The sequence below is a fragment of the Macrotis lagotis genome, chromosome 3 (genome assembly GCF_037893015.1).
Source record: "Macrotis lagotis isolate mMagLag1 chromosome 3, bilby.v1.9.chrom.fasta, whole genome shotgun sequence".
Taxonomy (NCBI): Eukaryota; Metazoa; Chordata; class Mammalia; order Peramelemorphia; family Peramelidae; genus Macrotis; species Macrotis lagotis.
This window is the reverse complement of record NC_133660.1, coordinates 31,393,675-31,417,342: the sequence shown is the minus strand read 5'-3', so window position 1 is coordinate 31,417,342 and position 23,668 is coordinate 31,393,675. Positions and strand designations below refer to the sequence as shown.

General features: G+C 41.9%; 1 protein-coding gene across 1 annotated transcript in view; it reads left to right on the top strand.

Moving 5' to 3' along the window:
* INTU (inturned planar cell polarity protein) overlaps nt 1-22,207 on the top strand; it is a 102,352-nt gene extending 80,145 nt beyond the window's left edge. Inside the window, exons 11-16 of the mRNA XM_074228374.1 lie at nt 14-235; nt 11,812-12,297; nt 13,708-13,805; nt 16,375-16,564; nt 18,812-18,969; nt 19,914-22,207. Coding sequence (XP_074084475.1) covers nt 14-235; nt 11,812-12,297; nt 13,708-13,805; nt 16,375-16,564; nt 18,812-18,969; nt 19,914-20,025 — 1,266 coding nt within the window. The 3' untranslated portion in view covers nt 20,026-22,207. The remainder of the gene's footprint in view (nt 1-13; nt 236-11,811; nt 12,298-13,707; nt 13,806-16,374; nt 16,565-18,811; nt 18,970-19,913) is intronic.
* Nucleotides 22,208-23,668: the final 1,461 nt, after the last annotated feature.

Below are 23,668 nucleotides of genomic sequence, written 5' to 3'. Positions count from 1 at the left end.
CTTCCCTTTCAAGGGATATTTGGTTTGCAACCACTTGCCGAAGGATGATCTGATCGACATCGCTGTGTATTGTCGGCATTACTGCCTGTTCCCGTTAGTTTCAGAACAAAGGATCGGTCACTTGGTTGTATGGAGAGAAGTGTTCCCACGGCACCATCTTCAGCCCACCTCCAAACCAGCTACCCAAGTCTTTCCAGAGCCCGAGGGAAGATACTTTTTATTAATCGTTGGTTTGGTGAGTTTTGTCTCCAGTCATCTCCCTTACTAATGCTTCCCTTCCAAGGTCTGACTTTCCAAATAGATTTTTAAGCAAAAAGGGGAAATGCAGAATATTTATCTAACCAGAATCTCAGAATTGAAAAACATGGTGAAAAAACAGGATTCTATTTAGGAGTTTCCTCCTGGCTATGCCAGATTCAAGGACTGTTTTCTTTTTGCATGGTAGAGAGGCGTGGCAAGAGGGGAAATTTGGGAGAGCAGAAAAAGGGGGCTACCATCAAGAAGTAAGGAAATCAGAAAATGGTTGAAGAGGGGTTCACAATTCTAGATAGATTTGTGGCATTTCCACAGATTCTTAACTTGGGGTCATTAAATTTGGGTAGATTAAAAATGCAGCTTGATTTTCACTAACTTCTGGTTGAAATTTACAGTTTCCCTCAATTATTTTTCTAAAAATTAGGATGAGAAGGGGTCTAGAGGCCTTCTTCAGCAGGCTGCCAAAGAGGTGAAGAACCCCTAGTCTCTTAAGTATCCTTGGATAATCATAAATCTTAGATTCATCTCCATAATAAGGAAACTCCAGTCAAACTTTTTCAAGGTTACACAGGTGGTGGATGGCAGAACCAGGATATGAACGCAATTCTTTGAGGCCCAAGCCACAGGCTTTTATCACTGTACCTTATTCACAAGGACCAGTAACTACTCATGTGGGGAAACCCAGGATCCCCAGCTAGGAAACATAAAGGAGACTCAATGATGATGATGGTTGTCCTTCATTCTCAAAGAAGACCATGACATCAGAGAGGTGATGTCATGACAAGCACATGAATTGGATGTAAGTGAGGGGGCTATGCTAAGTCACCTGCCTTACCTTCTCCTCCAGAGCCACCTAGGTCCGGTGGCTAGATAGGAATCAGGACAAATGGAATTGACCTGAGATGGGAAGTAATTAGGGTGAAGTGACTTGCCCGGAGTCAGAAAGCTAGTAAGTGTCCAGTGTCTGCCACCAGATTCAAACTCTCGTTCTCCTGACTCCACACCAGGTCTCTATCCACTGCACCACCCAGTCCAGGGAAGCTCCTTAGCATATACCAGTAGTGCTGCCAGTCAGGGTTGGGTTGGAACTGCTTTCTAGTAGGAACCTAAAGTAATTTGTATTGTCTTGAAGAGAAAGGGAAGAAAAAGTTGAATAGGACACTTTTATGCCTTGGGCCTGTGGTATTCAGCAGTGTGACTAGCCAGGAAAGTAGGTTCAGGAAGCTATATCCTTAGCTTAGCCATATAAAGTGACAATAATAATTAATGAGAAAGCAACATTTTTATTATTATTCATTATTATTTATGTGATACATTAAAGTTTACAAAGAATTTTGCATTCGTGGCCTTATCTGATCCTCACAACAACCCTTTGAGGATGGGTGCTGTTTTTATCCCCATTTTATGGATGAGAAAACTGAGATTAAGTGACTTGCCCAGAGTCATGCATCTAGAAAATGTCTAAGGCAGTATTCAAATTCAGACCTTCTTGACTCAAAAAGCTTAATTTATCCTCTTCATCCCCAGCCTCCACCAATACGAGGTCAGGGATTAGAAGACAGGTTTTCTGCCCATGGAACATTTCTCCTTGCTTCCTTCTGCCCAACAGTATCAGGGCAGTGAGCTTTCTGTCCACTACAAACATCAGAGCAAAGATTGGTCCTTCCCCTAGAGCACAGCGGCTTCCATAAAAGAAATCATGAATAGAGGTCCTTCCTTCAAATGAGGAAGGCAGAGGAGCACTGTAACAAGGCTGTTCCTGTGAATGACAAGGAATAGCTGTGGATGAACCAAACCCAGGCTGGTTTCTGGCCTGGAGGAGGAGATGGGGATGGCCAGGACTCAGTGCCTTTCTCCTTTGAGCTGATCAGGGAGAATGAAGTGTTCTTTAAAAGAAGGAGAAAATGAAGAAGAAGCTAAAAGGTCAGAGGGTATCCTGGCCTGGGACACCAGGTTGGAGGTAGAAGAATAGGTCCCAGAGAAGGAAGGAAAGAGATCTTGAAGATGAGGCAGATGATGCATCTGAGAGTAGAATATTGATGACTAGAGCTGCTCCTCCAGGAAGGGTCAGAGGAAGAAGACTGGTCATGGTTACCAGTGATGGAACCATGACATCAAGCTATGGCAGCTGTTTGTCAGCTTGATAAAAGAGAGATTGAGAAATCTATTTTTCCTGGAATGAGCCTTCTGAGACTTGTCAGACCAGATGACACCTGTATACAACTGGTATCTCTGAGGGACAAATGATACAATCAGAAGAAACCTAGAAATCATGGCTAAAGACTATTAACTTTTGGGGGCAAAAACCTGAATATCCCAGCTTTTGGAATATTCTTATCATTGCTACCAATTAAAATTCACTGAGCAGAAAAAGAAAGGAAGGTTTGGGGAAATGAACAGCTGGTGAGGCAACTGTTTCTGGGAATGAGTTCTGTATTTCCAGACCACAGAAGACAATATCATGCAGGTGTGATGGGCTCCCGGCCAGGTGTGATGGACATCCAACAAGAGCTGGGGTCTTTCAAGCAGATCAAGCTGCTTTAAAATGAAAAGGGGAAAGGAAGAAGGAAACTGCCCACACAGCACCAAGCTTGAACCATGGAGAGCAGCAGAGCCAGAGAGAAGGGACCATCTTAGAAGGCAGCCTGTAAAACAAGAGCCAGCCATCCAACCCAGAGATTGGGAGATATCTCCATAAACCACAGAGGATGGGCAACACAAAAGATCAACCGGAGATTATCACAGAGGGCAACACATTCCACCTTATCAGTTGTCTGTGAGTTAGGAAGATGAGAAGAGACTTAGGACCAGAAGAAGACTCTGGAAGTCTCTTCCTTATTCACAAGGAATGGCAGCTACTCATGACGGGAAACCCAGCTAGAAGACATTAAGGAGGCTCAATAGCAAGAAACAGAATCTGTCAGCCAACATGCATTGATTGAACACAAACCCTGAGGAGGCAGCAATTGAAAGGTAACAGCTCACATCCTCCCAGGAAAGCCAACCTGGACATAGGCAAATCTGCACAGCAGAGATAAGTAAACAGAGAACAAATAAATATTCAATGGATGACAGTTTTAGCTGGGAGGACACTAGCACTTGTGAGAGACCAGGAAAATCTTCATATAGAAGTTGGGACTTGAGTCGTGAAGAAAGCCAGGGATCCTTCAAGGCTAAGGTCAAGAAGGAGTGTGCTCCAGTCATAGGGGTGGTCAGTGCAAAGGCTCAGAGGTGGGAGATGAGAGCTTCATGTCTGAGGGACCCAGGGAAGGCCAGCTTGACTGGGAGTCCTGAGCTGTAGAATGAGGGTGTAAAGACAGGGTGGGGCCAGACTGGGAAGGCTTTAATAAAGCAAAGGAAGTTAACCTTTAATTTCTGAAGCAATCATAGGTGGGTCTGAGAGTCATGTGGTCAGCCTTGCCCTAAAGGAAAATCACTGGGAAAGCTCCTGGATTTGAGGGGAGGAAACTAAATAGGAGAGAGGCCATGAAGGTCTGGGACTAGGGTGGTGCTCAGAGAAAGAGACAAATGGGGATGCCATGAGATTGTGAGCTCCCTCGGGACAGAGCTAGCCATATCTTGGGCACTGTGTCAGTTTTTATTGAATTCTGAAGAATTTGACAACTTATAGATATGTTGGAGGAACTGCTTCCCTTGAAAATAAGCAGGGGGGGGGAGGGAACTAAGATTAGGGGGAAAATTGTAAAACTCAAAATAAATAAAATCTTTAATGGAAAAAGAACTATTCTGAGGCATCTATAGCTTTTAGTAAATTGTCAAAGGGAATTATGTCAAAGAAAAATAGGTTAAAAAATAGGTTTGCTATAAACAAATTATAACAAACACCAATAAATCTATCACCAAAAAAAAAAAAAAGGCAGAGAAAGGCAGAAAAGGGATGACTTGGAGGGAAAGATAGTGAATCCCATTTTAGGCATGTTGAGTTTGAATGATTGGACCATTCAGAATATCCAGGCAGCTGTTGGTGTGGGACTGGAAAGACCTGGAGCTGGATATGTAGAACTGAAAGTCAATAACATAGAGATGATCATCAAAGGAAGGAAGGAAGGAATCATTTGAAGGATTCAGGAATTAAAGAAACATGATACAGGAGTCATGATATGGTAAGGGACTTCTTCAGCCATCTAATAGATTCTGTGACCTGCCCTACTGATCATCATTCAGAAGATAAAGGAGATTTATGGCTATTCTCAATTGGGATTCTCAACCTGATTCTAATCAAAATCAATCGATGGAATTTAAATGACCCAAACTTTGGGGGGCAGGTTGCCACTCTGCCACACGGAGAATACTTCCATGATTTTTCTGGGCAAGTGGGGAAGGTAAACAGAAGCTTGCTAGTTCTTCATATGCATGTTGCACCATTCAAAGGGCTGCCCTTCTGAGGTTCAGACAGTTAAGGGACTTCCCCGACACAAAAGGACTTGACCCCAGGGCTCCATAGTTCTTTCTACCACCCCATGATGCCCCTTTCCTGACCCTTAATCCATGCTTAATAAATATTTGTATGGCATGTACTCTAGACTTGGGGAGAGCAGATTTCAGGAGGATGAAAAAAAGAATATCCAGATTTGGACCCTATATAGAAGTAGTGGTCCAAAGAAGGAATGAAAGCACTAGGGATTTCATTCCAAAAACACCAACATAAAATGATTCCAAACAAGAGAAACAGAGGCAGCTGGTTAAAGAAACTGATGGCACTGCTAGGAGAATTCCTGTCTTGGTTGTTTAGTGTTTTTCAGTCAAGACCCATTTGGCAGAGATGCTGGAGTGGTTTGGCATTTCCTTCTCTTGCTCATTTTACAGATGAGGATACTGAGACAGGATTAAGCGACTTGCCCAAGGTCACACAGCTAGAATGCATCTGGGGCCGAATTTGAACTAAGATCTTGACTCTAAGCCAACTCCCTATCCACTGTGACAGTTACCTCCAACTAGAAAGAAACTATAGATTAAAAGTGATTTAGGGGTGGCTAGGTGGCACAGTGGATAAAGCACCGGCCCTGGAGTCAGGAGTACCTGGGTTCAAATCCGGTCTCAGACACTTAATAATTACCTAGCTGTGTGGCCTGGGCAAGCCACTTAGCCCCATTTGCCTTGCAAAAACCTAAAAAAAAAAAAAAGTGATTTAACAGGAAGTTTAATTGAAGTATGATTGAGGAGTTGGAAGCAACCATCTCTTCGTGAGTTCGGATCATTTTACTTAAGTGAACAGTATCCTAATAGATATGATTGCTGAAGTGCCCCCTGTAATATTTGAAAAGCTGTAAAAATCCCAACTTGATAAAGGGTTGGGCAATTTTCAAAGGAAGAATTTCAAGCTAATAGTCATATGGGGGGAAGGTTCCAAATCATTCATAATAAGAAAAATGCAGATTAAAGCAGCTCTGAGGCTACACTACACATTCATCAGATTGGAAAAATTGACCAAAAAGGAAAATAATCTTAGAGAGACTAGGGGAAGAGTACTGTTAAACTGTAAATTGGTCCCGTCATTTTGGGAAGCTATGGAGCTATGCTCCAGAGTTACTGAATTTCCCTTGCCATTTGACCCAGCAATACCATTATACTCCCAAAGAAATTAAAGAGAAAAAGATCTTCTAATACCAAGGCACCAAGGAGACCTTGATCTAGGCCCGGCCAGCATGGCCTGCCCTCCTCAGAGAGGGTGGTATCTTTTGTGAGAGAGGCAGAATGGAAGCAGCTTAAAAGAAATGTGACATCCATAAGTTTAGAGTACCACTCCAGGTGTTCGTTCACCTGGATGATTTGTGCCCAACCTGTGGTCGAGCATTCCGAACTCACATCGGTCTGATCAGCCACAGTTGGATATGCTGTACTTTGTCTCTTTTTGGTCTTTGATAATGAAGGACAAGATGGTGCAGTGGGCAGAGCCAGGAGGAGCCCATCTTGTTTCATATCGTAGTTCAAGATCTCCTCTTATTTAGTGTAGGAGCTGCGCTTTCTTGTGTGAGCCTCACTTGGTTCCTCAATACTTGAAAAGCTTCTTTCTGGCTGCTTGCAATATTTTTTTCTTTGACATCTAAGCTCTGGATTTGAGTTATGACTTTCTGGGCACTTTTCTTTTGGGAGATTCTTTTGGAGGTAATCAGGGATTTTTCTGTCTTCACTTTGTCCTCTGGTTCTAATAGATCTGAACAATTTTTATTTGTGATTTCTTAAAACATAATGTCCAGGCTTTTTTTAATAATACTTTTCAAGAAGTCAGACAATTTTTAATTTCTCTCTCCTTAGCTTTCTTCTAGGTCACATTTTTATTGCAGATATCTTGTATTCTATTTTTTCCAATCTTTTGAGTTTCTGTTCTAATAGTTCTTAATGTCTCATGGAGTCATAGATTTCTTTTTGGTCCTTTTTAATATTCAGGGAGTTCAGTTCTGGGGTTAGATTTACCAGTTTCTCTTCTAAACTATTCTCCTTCCATTTCTTTCCTCCAAAACTTTTATTTCCTTCTTTATCTCTTGCTTCATTTCTTTTGAGTTATTTATATAGTTCTTGTGGAAAACTCATTTTATCCCTTTTGATTCTCTCCTCTCAGTTGTTATAGTCCTTTCCTTCTTTCAGGAAATCTTCATATTTGCAGTATTTTTTGGATGCAGTTCACACTTTCTTTGCTCATTTCTCTTTTTATCTGTCTGATTCACTCATCTCTCCTGCTTTAGTTCCTGTATTGGGTATTAGTTCTGGAACTGATCTCTGTCCTCTACTACACTTTTAAATGTGGTGGTTGACATGCTTAGGATTGCCCCAAGTCACCTGGGCTCTCCCCAATCTCCACCTTTCAACCTTGGGCCCCCTGGATCTTCAAGGTTCAGAGTGCTGGTCTTCTCAGGCTTGCATGTCCCCATCTGATCCTGGTCAGGGCAAGTTGGCCACTGCTGCCATTCTTTATCACTTCCAAAGTCCGTATCTGGGGACTTTCTAACCATTCTGCAGCTTCTTCAGGTGAGCCTTCTGTTCTTGATGTCTCTGGACATAGGGATTTGAAGTTGGTAAAATCCTAGAACCATTACTAAACAGATGGTTTTTGAAGTTAAAAAAATCAATAACTACTAAAAGTGGACATGACTAGATCAAGAATCAGTCTGCCAGGCTGGATCCCTTGACTTTTCTTAGAGTTTCTAGCCTTGTAGGTTCAGGGAATGGTAAAGACTTGCCCAAGTTTTAGCAAAACACTTAGCTGTATGTCTGGACAACATGGAGAGAAAATAAGGTATAGGATTGGATCTATAAATAGATTTGGAACTGAATAAATGATCTGTCCTAAAGATACTACCTTCAGAGATCAAAGTCAGATTGGAAAGCGTCCTGCCCTTGATTCTGGGATTATTTGACATTTCTATCAATGAACTTGACAAAGTCAAAAAAAGATACTTCTAGATTTTTCAGATGACACAAATCTGGGGCATAACATTATAATGAGAATCCAAAAGTCAGGTTAATGCATATGAGAAAATGGATTTGAACTTCTGAAATGAGGCTTATAAAATCGGGATGTTTTATATTCCTGACCTGATTATAGACTGCTTATAGGGACTAGAAATTATTCCTAACCTGATTATGGAATGCTCATAAAGCAGAATTTACAAATTATTCCTGACCTGAGGGTGGTGTGGTAGCTAAGAATGGCATTGCTTAGTGAGTCTAATCAAATCTAATCAAGAGATCACTACACTAAAAAAGATTGCTTATTTACCTCTTCCCACCAAACTAGATACCTTAAGTCAGAATATAAAAAAGATAAATAACAGTGAAAATATCCAGAAGTTCCCAGAAGATTATTGTTGTTTGTCCTTTCTCAGAGGACCATGACATCAGGGAGGTGATGCCATGACAGGCAAGTGAATTGGATTGGAATGAGGGGGGCCATGCTAAGTCACCAGCCTCACTTTCTCCTCTGGAGCCCTCTGGGTCCAGCGGTCAGAAGTGGAGCAGGATTACTGAAGAGGCCCCAGATAGAGTGAGACCTTGCTTGTCCTTTTTAAGCTAACATCATTCATTCCCAGGTCTCAGTTTGTCCAAAGCAACACCCATTCAGTGATTAAGACTGGGTAATAAATAAGACAAAAGATGACCTTTTTTACCTACTCAAAAAAAAAAACTCAGAAAAAAAAAAAAACAAAGAAAATCCCTGGTCTAAAAACTTTGTTCACAAAGACCAAGGTTGAAACAACTCGAGCTGCTTAATAGGTCTGTGAGATGTGATGGATAGCACCTGGGACTGGACCACTTTCTGTGTTCCAAACAGACAAGTTGGCCATCATCTGTTCAGAAAGTATGCAGAAGGAATAAATCCTTGGGCTAGCGATAGGGAGGTGTACATGGGGGGAGAGCCATGGGGAGTGTCAGATGATAACGATGAGGTTTTAAGGTACCTAACCTCACCAGCCCCCTCACCAGAAGAAGGAAATGGCAAGCCTGGAGTGGAGCTTTTTATTTACCTTGACAACCATATTATCCTTGAAGAGATGAAGGAACCAAGAAGGAGAAATTCTAGTGCTGGATTGGATGCTCACTCCCAGGGAGGAGTTGGTCTGAGGAGGAAATGATGGAAACTCTGAAGGAAAATGAGTCTATGTACTAGAGTTTAATGAGAGAAATGGAGTCAAATCCATTTGCACCCAAAATTTGGGAAAAGCAGATTTCAAAGAATTTAAAGGAAGAACAGGATTCCATGAACTAAAATTATTTTTTTCAAATATAAAGATTTTATTTATTTTGAGCTTTACAATTTTTTCCCTAATCTTACTTCCCCCCCCCACAGAAGGCAATTTGCCAATCTTTACATTGTTTCCATGATATACATTGATCCAAATTGAATGTGATGAGAGAGAAATCATATCCTTAAGGAAGAAACATAAAGTATAAGAGATAGCAAGATCAGACAATAAGATATTTTTTTCCTAAATTAAGGACAATAGTCCTTGGTCTTTGTTCAAACTCCACAGTTCTTTCTCTGAATACAGATGGTATTCTCCATTCAGAGAGCCCCAAATTGTCCCTGATTGTGGCACTGATGGAATGAGCGAGTCCATCAAGGTTGATCATTGCCCCCATGTTGCTGTTAGGGTATACAGTGTTTTTCTGGTTTTACTCATCTCACTCAGCATCAGTCATGAACTAAAATTCTAAAATTGCAAAGAGAAGCCTTTCAAATGAGGAGGAGGGTTGTTTGAGGAGACCAGTGTGGATGCACAGGGGACTAACTAACCAGCCCAGGTTTTCAAAAAGAAGGAGATGGAAGCAAGGACAGGTACTGAGAATGAATACTCCATTGCTGGTTTGATGCTCTCATCTGCAACTTGGACAAAGCCCTTGATGTCCCCTTGTCCATTTGCAGATGACCCAAGCTAAGGGGGCAGGCTAATGATCTGGATAACAAAGTCAAGATCCAAGCAGATTTGGCAGCTTGGAGCAGCTCCCAATACTCCCAGTGTGGCCCAAAGCTGACCAGTGGGTAGGTCCTCTCTGATTTCAGTGTCCCTGTATTCATCCAAAAGAAACTGATAATATAATATAAGGTTTGTTCAGTCAGTATGCGGCCAGCTGAGTTCTTCATCTACATAACAACAGCCCCATCTCTTTTTTGAGTTAACATTTCTGGGGCAGAGCAGTGGGCAGAATCAATCCACTAATCATTAAGCAGTTTTTGTTACAATTTTATTTTTCTAATTACGTGTTATAAAAGGTTGTCAGCATTCAACCACTTGTATATCTATAAGTTACACATTTTTCTATCACCCTCCCACACCTCTCCCCTCAGTGGCAAGCAGTCTAGTATAAGTTGTACAAATGCATTTGTGTTATGAATATTAGTCATTTTGTGTATGAGGAATGGGGATTAAGCGGGAAGAAGAAAACTATGGAATAGGAAGGGAAAACAAAAGAAGTTTTTTTAAAACATGAACATAGTTTCCATTCAGATTTGTTTGTTTTTTGTTTTTGTCTGGATATGGGTCAGGTCTCCCAGGTTTGTCCTAGCTTTCTGAACTGCTGAGAGGAGCTATGTCCATCAGAATGATCTACTCACAATGTTACTGTTCATGTGTATAGTGTTCTCCTGGTTCTGCTCCCTTCCCTCGGGATCAGTTCCTGTAATTCTTTCCATACTTCTCTAGAGTCTGACCATTCATGGTCTCCTAGAGAACGATGGTATTCCATAACATTCATATACTATAACTTGTTCAAGCATTCTCTAATTGATGGGCATCCCCCCCCCCATTTCCAATTCTTTGCCACTGCAAAAAAGAGATGCTGTGAATATTTTTGAATATCCTATTTTTTATTTCTTTTGAATATAGGCCTACTATTGATATTGCTAGATTAAAGGATATCATTAAGCATTTCTTAAGTGACTTTTATGTACCTCTGCTAAGTAATACTAGACCTAATACAGTGAAATTCAGTAGCTTATATATACATGCACTTGGGTATAAAAAATGAGCTTCCACTTCATTGTAAGGGACAGGACTGGAGAGTGCAGAAAGCCTGGGAGTTTTAGCAAAGGGTTGGCTCCCAGTTGGGTATGGCCACCAAAAAGCTACAGGCTCTGACTGCAGGAAGAGGGGCACATTTCCCAGAAGTGGGGAGGAATGACCCCTTCAGTCGGATCTCTTCTGGACCTTGACTTTAGTCCTAGTGACCCTGATCTGAAGAGATAATTGATAACTTCCTCTGTGTGTGGTCCTTGAAAGCAGAGACTGTCCACTTTTCAGGGACAGTGCTTTGTACATAGTAAATCTTAGTAAATTCCTTTATTCATAAGCTCTGAGAAGCTTCCAGAGGAAGCCAACAAGGAAGAGACAGGGCCTTGAGTCCACCTCATAAGAGGAGCCTTTGAAGGGACAGAAAGACTCAGAGCAGATAGGATAGCAGTCCTCCAGTATTTGAAAGATTGACAATGGAAGAGGACTTAGGCCCAAAGGGCAGAACCAAGAGTTTTCCAATGGAGAATTTAAAATCAACTGTAGTTGGCTATCCCAGAGCGGAAGGCCTGAGGGACCTTATAGACAGCCTTCCAAGGGCGGGTTAATGATAGAAAGAATTTGGGGGGGGGGGGGCCACCATGGAGCCTTCCAAACTTAATATTTCATAACAAATGTTTCAAAATAGTCCCATGGAGTGAATGGAGAATGGAAAATTCCACTCTTGAGCCCAAAGCGTGGGCTTCCCAATGATAGATGGGGGTAGGACGTGTGTGGCTAGATAGTAATGCAAGTAAAAGATATCAGAAATTCTACCAGCTCAGGTGAGCCAGTAGGTGAAGGAGTCAGAGGAGCCTGTCTAAAACCAGAAGATGGGTACCTACTGACCCCCTGATGGGCACCCTAGATGGTATCATCCTGACCGGGGTGGCTAGAGGAAGGCCTAGAAGGGATGCCATGGGAGGACTGGCAAAGAAACCAGGAAGACTGATAGGAAGGTGACAGGAGCTGATGGGCCCAAGGTTTAGTGACTGTTTTTCTGTAGTCCCCACACTCTAGTGTAACTTCTTCAATCTCTGGTTTCTTACAGAAGCATTCTTTGCTGTGTGTGCTACTAGAGGCTGGAGGATGCGCGTCCAAAGCTTTTGGGCATCCAGGACCAGACTGCATCTATGTGGATCAGGTCAAAGCCACTCTCCTTCAGCTGGAGGGAGTTGAGAGCAGCCTCGAGGAGAGGCTGGCCTCTCCTTCAAACCCATGTCTGTCCTGTGCTGACTGGTTCCTCCCCTCGTCCCGAGATAAGCTGGAGACCTCCTCCCCTCTTCTTACCAAGCTCCAACATACCTCCAAGTCCATCACCTCTCCTTCTAGCAAGAGAAGACTATTTACTGACTATTCGCTAAAGACCCGGAAGCTCAGTCCTTCCAGAGGCAGTGGGGGCTCCGACACTGTGGCTGAAGGTCATGGGGATGGGGGTGGCCCCAGCCCACATCCAACCCCGGATCCACTACGCAAGCAGGGCATGAAGGAAGCTCAGAGCCCTGGAGGGCCACAAGCTGGCAGTGCCTTGCTCAAGGTGGGTGTGTTCGCTCAAGTCTCCCCATTGCCTGCTGCGCTTACCTTTCCAGGGACACCAGAGGTTTTTAACTGGGAAAAAAATGCCTTATTTAAACTGGGGGGGGGGGGTTCACCATAGTTAACAGATCAGTATTTCATAACTCAAATGTATTTTAACAGAAAAGGTTAATAATTCAAGGGCCATTGACATTCTGAGGTGGTCCAGGAATAGTGATCGTTGGCTGAATCAGTTCCTTGATCTATTAAGACTTTTCTGGCAGCCCTGAATTTGGACCAGGTAAGGAAAGGGCTGGGTTAGACTATCTGGACAGAAAAATCCAGACTTAGGACTCAGTGGAGACAAACCTAGGGTCTGGAACTCTGCCACTCCCCAGAACTGACCCACCCATTGGAGCTTTATCACCTCTAAAATTCTAAAAGCTGATGGGGCAAGGTCAGACTTCCAGCAGTAGGCTCCTGTATACCTACCTAGTCCATGACTATATCGCCTCTACCCTGCCTGAAGTCTCATTTTGGAAACACTTCCCCACATCTGGGTTTGGCTTAGCCTTCTAGAACCTGGTCACCTCCACCCTCTGAGGAGGCTAGTGGAAGAATTAAAATAAAAAAAGAGGATGGCAAAAGATGATGCCTTGGACATAGGAGGAAGACCCAAAAGTCAGAATCTGCTGGGCCATCTGGCCTATGAGGATGGCTCAGAAACTTGATAGCTGGGGCACTGAAAACCATCCATTATAAGGAATGAGAACATGAACTTTTTTGCCAAATCCTAGAATAGTAGAATAAGGAGGGATGGGCTTCTAAAATCCCAGATGCAGACTCTGAATTGAGAAGGTCATGTGACCTTAAGGCCAGTGGATCTCTCAACCATTTCCCCAAAAAGTAAGGTAGTTTTAGGACAAATAAGGATACATTTATCTCAAATTCATGATCTAGTGAATTCCTTTGAATCATAAGTAAAAAAAAAAATTGTGAAACTTATTCCACAAGTTAGTTCTGAAAGGAAATACGAAAGTTCAGAAAGGGTTTGGACAAATTCATGGGTTACAAAGCCACTAAGCTAACCTCCAAGGCCAGGCCTTCCCACCACCTGGCCCTGGGCTGCAGGCTCCATGGTTTCTTGGAGCTGGAATACTGAGCTGAATGTCCACAGCTCTCTGACTTCCCATGTCTGTCTCCACAGAAAGTCTTCTGCAGTTCTTTTATCTTAGAATAAATGGAGGCTCCTAATTTAACCTTGTGGCCTTTATTTTTAAAAAAAACCCTCATTCAGTTCTGAGTATCTGTCGAAAATTAGCAAGCATTTCTGTTAAGTATGACAATAATGACTTGTCTTTGTGATTCTTAATGCTGTTTGATTCTGTTCAAGAGGGGAGCATTTAGATTTGGGATATTGTTTGTTTTCCAGGCCACTAAAAAGAAAGCTACTCTTCCAAATCCTTTTCATTTAGGAAGGCTGAAAAAGGACCTTTCAGAAAAAGAAATGGAACTGTTTGATGCCACAAAGTAAGAAACATATTTAATATTTTAGTTTTCTTTTGAATGAGAAATTCCTGAGAAAGCAAAATTCAGAAAGATAGCTTAACTTTTTTCAGAATTTAAAGTTGTTATAATTGATAATAGCAAATAATATCATCTTTGAGAAATTATTTATTTCCCATCACCAAGCATATTGTCTTATCAATGACAACAGTAATTCATTCATTCAATACATGAACAATCATTCATTCATTCAACAAACACACATTAAGCTTTTGCCAAATTTGCACCCCTTCCCTATGTAAAATATAAAATGAAAATCAAAGCCATCCTTGTCTTCTGTTGGGTTTGTGAGCAGAAAAATATATGCAAAATGTATGCAGATTAGATGCAACATATCTGTGAGGAGACTATTGAGAGAGTCAGGTTGGGCTTCCTATAATAGGTGACCCTTAAGCTGAGGTTGAGAAGTCTGTAAGTAAGAGAAGAAGGGGGACTGGGCTCTAGATATTGGGGGGGGGGGGTCATGTGTGCAGAGGCTTGGAGAGGGATCAGCAAATGGTCCAGTGGGGCAGACCTGCAGAGTACAAGAAGATCATGATGAGTCCAGGTTTTCATGGAACACTGGGGCCAAGGACAAAGGAGTCTAAAAACCACAAAATGTATATTTTTTCAGAGAGGTGATTGGGAACAAAACAAGTTGTTAAAGGGATCAGTTTAGCCAAGGGGCCCAAGCCCTGCTTGCTGATCAGGAGTCCCACTAAGTTTGACATGAAGATGACAAGCCCTCAGGACCTTCTTTTTAAAAAATCATTTAGGAATTACAGAAACAAGGAAAGACCTAGAAAAGATCCCCAGAGATTCCTCCACACTTTGCTGCATGCTTGGGGTAGCAAAAGTACTGGGAGAAGGTGTGACTGAGCCTAAAGAGGGATCAGGGACAGATGCCCACTCCTCCATACTTTAACTTCATGCCCAGTCCAAAGAAACCAGCCCTGTTAGACTGGCCTCCTAAACCACCACCTGCCCCCACTTCAAACATGCCTAGAGTTTCATTCAGGTGGCCAAGGCTTGGGTCTGGGGCTTTTTTTCCTGAAGCGGCCACTGTGAAGACTATCACCAATCATTTATGTCATGGTTCCAGTAAAGACGGTGACCTAAAAAAGGTGTGGAGCGGTCCAGCTCTGTGTCACACACACACACACACACACACACACACACACACACACACACACACACAACTGAGAGAGAAAAGAGCACCAGGGAAGTGGACCTCTGGACCTCAGGAAATACACCTGGAAGCACTTGAAGCACTAATTAAGTCCATGAAGGAAAAAATTGATAAACAAAAAAAAAACACCACTCACAATGAAGGAATAATATAGACTGAGAGAAACCTAAGAGATAAACCCAGACAAAGAAAAACATTTCATGGCAAGCCAAACCACCCAATCTCTGCAAGAATGGTTAGAAAAAAATGAAGCAAGAGATCAAAAACAGAAGTTCTGGAAGAACAAATTAAAGGTAATAAAGAACTTCGAACAAAATATGCAAATCCAAGCAATGAACTCCCTGAAAATAAGAATGGAGGTCATTGAAATTAGGGACTCCAGAGGAGAGAAGAAAATGTAAATATTCTACTATCAAAACAGGCCACAGAGAGAACTTAAGAATAATCAGACTTCCTGAAAATCATAAACAAGAAACAGGGATGTCATATTACAGGAAATTATAAAACTACCTAGAGCTATTAGAGGGCAAAAATGAAAGATAGAAGAAAAAAAAATTTGGGGAAAAAACTACAAACTGAAAATGCTCACAATACATCACAACCAAAATTCAATTTCTAAATCAAAGAGAAAATAGAGAAAGCAGCCTTAAATGAAGAGCTCAAGTACCAAGGCAGCCCAGTCTGGCTCACACCCTATATATTTAGATACAGAGGATACACAAGTATCATATATCACACTTAGGTGCATATATGAAGAAGCAATAAGTAATCCTATATATACACATGTTTACTGGTTTTCTCCAATAGAATTTAAATAACTTAAGAGTAAAGACTTGTCAAATATATCAAACCCCAACACAATCCATGGCACTTGTTTTGTTATTTAGTCAAATGCTTATTGGTTTTTTCTCCTTATAGCCTTAAAGTTAGTAAAGGAAAATATGGCTCAAGAAATTCTTTTTTTTTTTTTAAGTTTTTGCAAGGCACATGGGGTTAAGTGGCTTGCCCAAGACTATACAGTTAGGTCATTATTAAGTGTCTGAGGCTAGATTTGAACTCAGGTACTCCTAACTCTAGGGCCAGTGCTCTATCCACTGTACCACCTAGCTGCCCCCCAAGAAATTCTTTAATAACCTCATGGTAGGGAAAAAAGTACTTAAACATCTTGTACTCTTTAATACAGAGATTCAGTCATTGTTAAATGAGTTGAAATGGCATAAGTAGGATTTCCTCTAGTATAACTTAAACTTTAGTCTTCTTGAATGATTACAATGTCCTGATAATTTGATCTATGTCTGTTAAAGGGGAAGAGAGAATTAATTGTATACCTGAAAGAAATTTACTTCTCCTTTTTTATTTCCTGAGGTTGACATCTGGCACTGAGAACACACTTTTCCACTATGTTGCCTTAGAAACAGTGCAAGGAATCTTTGTCACTCCAACTCGTGAAGAGGTGGCACAGCTCAGTGGTTCTATCCACCCTCAACTAATCAAGAATTTCCATCGCTGCTGTCTTTCCATTCGTACAGTCTTCCAGCAGTCCTTGATCCATGAGGTAGGTTAATGCTTGGGTGAGACCATCATTACCCTTTGATTCTCACAGTGCATAATATTCTCTCCAGTCAAAAAACTCCAAGAACAAGAATCACTCCTCCTCCCCTTAACCCTCTTTCCTTTCTAGTTCCCCTAGTTACTTTTTTTTACTATTAAAATCTTTGAAAAAGTGTTATAGATATAATCTGGCTTTACAATCTGTCTTCCATCCTCATCACTGTGCAGAAAATTCTCTCTTGAGATTATCAATGAATCCCTAAATTGTGGAATACAGCTGTTTTGGAATCGGTCTCCATTGTCCTTTGTATAAAAGAAATGGAATCATATTATTAAATAGTGATTAAATAGTGAAAAGCAATTGAAGAGAAAATAAGCCTACAAATAAGCTAAGCCAAGACAAATTAAACCAAGAGCCTTGTAGAGAAAACAAACAGAACTGAAATGGAACAGATCTGCTGAAATTTGGACAGTGATCTTTCATCACTGGCAACAACAGTACAACTCCTCTTTGTGGATCTAGCCCCTTCAGTACCTGAGGAGAGTCAACAGGTCAAGAAGCATTTATTAGTCTTTTATTTGGAGTCAGGCTTTGTGCTAGGGCTAGAAATGGAAATATAAGGAGAAAGAAAGATAGCCCTACCCCCAAGGAGAGAAGGAAGCTGCAAGTGGAAGAGGGGGGAGATGAAGGTGGCTCACTTGAAGGCATGGTCAAGAAAGTCCAGGAGAATCAACAAGTTGCCCGGGGGTGGGGGGGTCACCAGAACTAGTGACATTTAAAATGAGGTTTGAAAGAGAACTAGAACCTGCCCCCATGTGTGACAAAGGAATCTCTGCTGGAGGCAACACAATTTAAAAGGTTCCAAGGGATCCATGTTCAAAATAGTGCAAAAAGAAGATGCCAGAAGAATGAAAAAGACCATAAATGGTACTTTTACCCAAAACACAATGGAGAGGAATTCAGCAACCTCCATTGCATGTGCCTTTTTTTCTTATTTCTATAAAATCTTAAATATGAGGCAGGTAGGCTTCTATGGGTGATTTTCTAGTCAACTCCATCTTTATATTTATGTGCCTTTCTATATCTGAAGAAGAAATGTGTAGAAAGCATAAGAGCCAGGCAGGTTCACTTGCTGATTTTAGACTGGTTAGAGCATAGTGCAGCCTTCAAACTTCTCTCCTAATAAGATGCCTTCCACACTTGATTATATATGCACAATTCGAGTGACAGATGGGACCAGAGATCACATGGTCCAGGGAACACAAACCACAAGCCATCACCAAAGGTATATACTGCTGTCATTGAGGTATATAAGGTAATGTCCAAACAAACAAAAGGATTCCCTATTATTGGTGAGACTGTCTTGTACTTTTGGACAAGAAAAAAAAGTACACATTTCAATATAGTTGATTTCCTTTGTAATTCTATATATTTTATTTTATTCATAAAAAAAAATTCCGAGAAGGGATGCATAGACCTCCCCAGACCACCAAGGAATTCCACCAAACAAAATTAATAGTTCTTTTCTGAGATAACATTATGTAAGTTATACTGAGCCTGGTTGCTACAAAACATCCAGCTTTTTCTACGGCAACCATCTAAGGTTCCCTAAGAACAAAGGGGATTAAGATGATGAGACCTAAGTCGATTCAGCTTTGTTAGGATACTTCCATCACTTTCATAGGTCTAGACCATCAACAAACAATAAATCAAGCCTGGATTTGTGTTGCTGTTGTTCAGTGTCTGACTCTCTGTGACCTCATTTGGCTTTTCTTGCCAGACACTGGAGTGGTTTGCCTTTCCTTCTCCAGCTTTTTTCACAAGTGAGGAAACTGAGGCAGACTGGGTGAAGTGACTTGCACAGGGTCACACAGCTTAGAGAGGTCTGAGGCCAGAGTTGAACTCGGGAAGATGAGCCTCCCTGGGTCTGGCATTTTATCCACTGCCCTAATTTGTAGCTTTAGCAACAATACAACAGTATAAAATATAACATAATAATAATAATAATGATAATGATAATAATAATAGCATAATACAATGTTCCTGCTAAAAATTTAATTGACATTCAAGCTGGCTCCACCACCCCCCCCAAGAAGAAGACACCTATCTTATGGAACCAGCCACTTGGATTTGCTTGTACAGATACTTAGCCACTTGCGTCCTCTGGTTCCTGTCCATTCACTAAATATCTCGATACATGGGCACATCATTTGCTTTTTATGAATAATTGCTTCTCCTGTTAACTTACAGAAGAAGAAGGCCCTTAATGTGGAAGGCAATCCAGAATCTCCTCATGCAGCATCCTCCCTTTGTCCTGTGAAAGAACATGGCGTGTTATTTGAATGTTCCCCTGAAAACTGGACAGATAACAAAAAACCGCCTCCAGTTATGGCATACTGGGTGGTTGGGTAAGTGAAATAGTGTCCTGGAAAGACAATTGGAAGCTGATTTGGATTGCTTGGGAGGCACGTGCATTGGGGCAGAGAAGTTCTCCACACATTCTCCCTGTGGTGCACAGTTTGTGGGGGCGACAACTCCCCCTGGACAGGCAGATTCAGAGTAAGGAAGGGAAGGCGAGGAGTCTGAGGAGCCTGGGCATTGCCTCATTTTTTGGAACCTCCTGGCCCTGGCACCCCCCCTGTCAGCAGTGGGGAGGGGGGGACTTAGGGGAGTAACTGGAATAGGCAGGATGGCTTACTGGATTGGAGTCTCCCAGGCATCTGCCCCCACCCCTTTCTGAGAGGGAGGCCAAGCTGAGGCCTCCAAAATGAGACAGAGGCATTTGATGAAAACTCTCAGGCCTCCTCACATATAACTTAAGGAAATAGATCTGGAAAAGTCAAGTTCTCTATCTGTGCCTGAACCTTTTGCTACAACCAGAGCCATTAAAGTCATGATTTAACTGGTGATCTTTAAAGAAATCCAATTAAAGTTTTAGCCTCCCTCCCACCATTGGACTACCCATATTATTGAATGTGGCCAGGAAGGTGGCGCTGGGTGAGGGAACCCTGAGCCCCCTCCCCCCATAATTAGCATGATGAAGCCTGGAGGGGCAGCTCACCACTGACATTTTTATCACAAGTGAAATCATGCCACCTGGGAAATAGTTTAAGGGAAACCAAAGAGTTCAGCAATGAATGTCGATAAAAATGGGTCTTTTGTCCTCCAGAGTGATGAATTGAGCCAATATAGGAGTAAATTGTCCCAGGAAAGTCTTCTGGCCCTTCCCCTTCCTCTCCTTTTTATAGCAGCTTCTTGAGCTGTGATAAATCCTTAAAACACAAACTGAGTTGAATGAAAAGGAAGTTGTCGTGACCTTCCAAAGTGAGCATGGCCTTCTTTTTCCTCACAGGAGACTCTTCTTGGAGCCCAAGCCTCAAGAACTCTATGTGTGTTTTCATGAGTCAGTCACGGAAATTGCCATAGAACTGGCATTCAAGCTGTCCTTTGGCTTGGCTGTGTGAGGCGCTGTCCTGGCCATGACACAACAGAACATCCTCACCCTGCGATGGCAGCTCGCTTTGATGGGTCCTGGAAGCAACAAATAGTTCTCATTATGAGCATCATACCTTCTTGATCTGGCCAGTCTTGGAAAGATACTTTATGTGCATAGGATGATGGAGTCACTAATTTATTGTCATTTTATTGTGTCATTTTGCTTAATGTGTTGGTTTGTTGTATATTTTGAAATTATGTGTACAAAGTTTAATTTTAAATTGCCTTCAGAAAGAACTTATCATGGAAAGTATTCAAAACCATGATGTATTTGCTTTGAGACAAATAATGATAAGAAGGGTACGGGACCAGGAGCCTGGCAGTCTGTGGTCTGGTCCTGGCTAAGCCACCAGTAGCAGGCTCCAAATAAGAGACCCTGAGCCACTGGCACCCTGAGAGTGAATCACAGGACTGGGTAAATGGATCCTAATGTGCCTTCCAGCTGCAGTGTTCCATGCCTAAATATTGGTCATTTTTGTCCAGTCATCTTCCGGATGCAGGTATTAAAATCTCCTTCCCCTGCAATCAGTCTAGTGCTCACCTCTTCAGGTCTTAGGCTTAAAAGAACCAATTGCTCAGAAGCAGGATTTTTTCTAATTCCTGAGATATAATAGAGATGTATCCTGAATTTACACATGCCTAAAGAACCACATAGAATTCAGCTTTTTGAAAACCAAATTCTTTATGACAGTTAATTTAATTCCCATTTATAGAAATCTTTTGGTAAATCTCATTGGTAAAAATCATCAACCCTTGCTTGATTCATCTGTCTTACAAGTTTGCATTTGGGTTTTCTTCAATTAAGACTCTCTTAAAAATATCCATTTTAACCTTTAATAGAAAATAATATTAAGAAATATTGATGATAAGAGAATTTCCTCCAAATGAGAAAGCCTTGCCTAGAGCAGTGGAAGGGCCCGGCCAAGGTGATGGCCCTGCATGGCTCTATGGCCTACGTGTAATTCCCTTGGGCTCAGGAAGGGACTTCAGGTGTGGGACTGGAGAAGAGCGCCCAAGACCCCCAACTGGACTCTGGAAGAAAAGCTTAGAGATTCTCCAGTTTATTCAAGAATTTCATCTACTATATTTGGAGCCTTAGCACTTTCTTCCAGCGGGAGCTTCATTTGTGCTGCTCAGTGGATTGCTTGAGGAAGGCCGACCCAGAGAGCAATGAGCAAGTTATTCCTCCTGCAGATGAACAATGGTCTGCATCCTGCTGCAGCACAGTCGATCGGAGCCAGGCAGAATCCTCCTCACTCTCCCCAGATGGATGAACTTCCCAGGCCATAGCCCCATCTGCATCCAAGGGCTGCCCGGTAGGAGAGAGCAGCTTTTAAAAGCATAACCAGCATCACTTCTGGTTCTGATTCCCAAATGACCAGTGGAAGGGCTACTCACTGAGTATCCCTACCCTGAAGGTGACTGAACCAAGAGCCATTGCAGCTCTGGCTGACACAGCACTTTCTGGGAGGGAGAAAGGGTCAGCTTGACAGGGTCCATTAAGCTGGAAAAAAGAGACCTGAGGTGCCTTTGGGCAATGGGAATGGGAAAATTTTCCTAGACTGAGAGAGTTCATATCCCAGCAAGTCCTAAGAAGGGCAGTTAATTTCTGTCTTACCCCTGTGTCTCTGAGCTGCTCCCTGGAAAGTGTTAGGCCCTGACTGTGCAGGTCCTTCTGTTTCATTCAGGCTCTGGGTAATTTGAGAACCACTCCAGAGCCTAGAAATTAGCTCAGTGTTGGTGTTTTTCCATCCTAAAACAACAAAGAAGAGGAATGAGGCCAAGCTTGCAAGTTGGTCCTATTCCTCTGGCAGCTGCAGAAGGAACAGGTGTGGTTAATCACTTGCTTGTCCCTGATGTAAGGATCTCTGGCTCCATGGACCCTGATTAAAATTCAAGGGAGTCAGGGCAACTGGTTCTTGGATTTCTTGCGCCACCAAAAAATGTGAACAAGTGAAAGACTTTCTCTTTCATCCTTAGAACCTACAAATGATATAGAATGTAACCATCAGATAAACCTTTTAAAAGGGGAAAAAAATGTAACAAATTTGATATTTTCATGAATATTTAATAGAAAAGTGGCATTTTGGAAGATGTTCTTATAAATTGTTACCTCTAAAATATGTCTTTCTGTGCATAGCTCTATTTCTCTAGCCTGTATGAAAAACTATTTTTATATTCTCTCAATTGTTTTTAATAAAGATAAATTGGAGATTTGTTCACAAAAGTGCTTGTGTGAATTTCAGTTTATATCTTAATCAAACTAGTACATTTCTACAAACAGAACTAACTGCTCTGAAGGTAAAAGGGGACAGCCAGGGAGCTCAATGGACAGAGCACTAGGCCAGAGTTCAAGGGTAGCTTCAGATACTTAGCAGCTGTAGGACCCTGGACAAGTCAATTCACCTCTGTCTGCCTCAGTGACTCCCAGGGGGTATTTTAAGGATCAAATGAAATACTATTTGTAAATTTGCAAGCCTAAGAGCATGTTAAATAGATACTTCACTTTGTGAATTTCTAAAGAAGGTATAGGCTTTTCCACTTTTTAATCTCTCCACTTCCCCTTCCCCATGCTTTTAGCATGCACTGTCTGCCATAATGAGACATGTCTCCTAGTTCTGATGCCTGTTCAGAGTTCCTAATTCACCTGAAATGTATTGACAAAAACAAGGTTTAAGGAAAAGAGTCGGAGGCCAGTGGTATCAAATACATTCGGAAATTAGGGGCCTGCAATCCTTACATAAGGATCTCTAAGGTGGTATATTGATTAGAAAATCTGAGATTAACATTATCTATGTTTCATATTTTATTTATTTTGTCACACATTTCCCATTTACATTTTTATCAGGTTCTGATCAGACTGGGGAGCAAAGAGGCCCAGTAGTCCTGACACCTCTGCCCTGGCAATTCTCTGAGACTGAAAGTTACAAAACAGTCCTTCCCTCCTCCTCCCCCCACATCCTCTCTCAGCAAGCCTCCCCACTGCAGTGGAATCAGGACTGAACCAAAAATAGGAGTTGAAGTGGGAGGTCTAAGGGGAGCAGGGAGGAAGCCTTAATCCTCTCCTTCTCTGAGGAAAACACTGAGGTCTAAGGGGAGCAGGGAGGAAGCCTTAATCCTCTCCTTCTCTGAGGAAAACACTGCTACCACAGTGGGCTACTTGCAGTAAACAACATCGAGCCCATCTTCCATGATTGATAGAGAGCAAAGGAAAATAAAGCAAAAAATTCAATATAAAAGAGCCTCTGCAAGAACACCCTTTTATGGGAAAAAAGAGATTTCAGTAATAGCCTGAACTGTCTGCAGAGGAAACCAGAAAGGAAGTCTAGGATGTCAAAAAAAGGAGGCACAAGAGACAGAGGGAATAAAACGTCAAGTGCCCCATCAAAAGAATGTATCTGGGACTTTAGGAGAGAAGAAAGGGTTAAAACAGGCATCTTAGGTGGTGCAGAGGGTTAGAGAGCTGGGCCTGGAAGAGGGAAGACTTGAGTTCCAATCTAGCCTCAGATACTTACTAGGCTTGTAACTCTGAACAAGAAACTCACTTCTGCCTCAGTTTTCTCAACTAAATGAGGTTCATTCTAGCACCTACCTCTTAGGGATTTTTTGAAA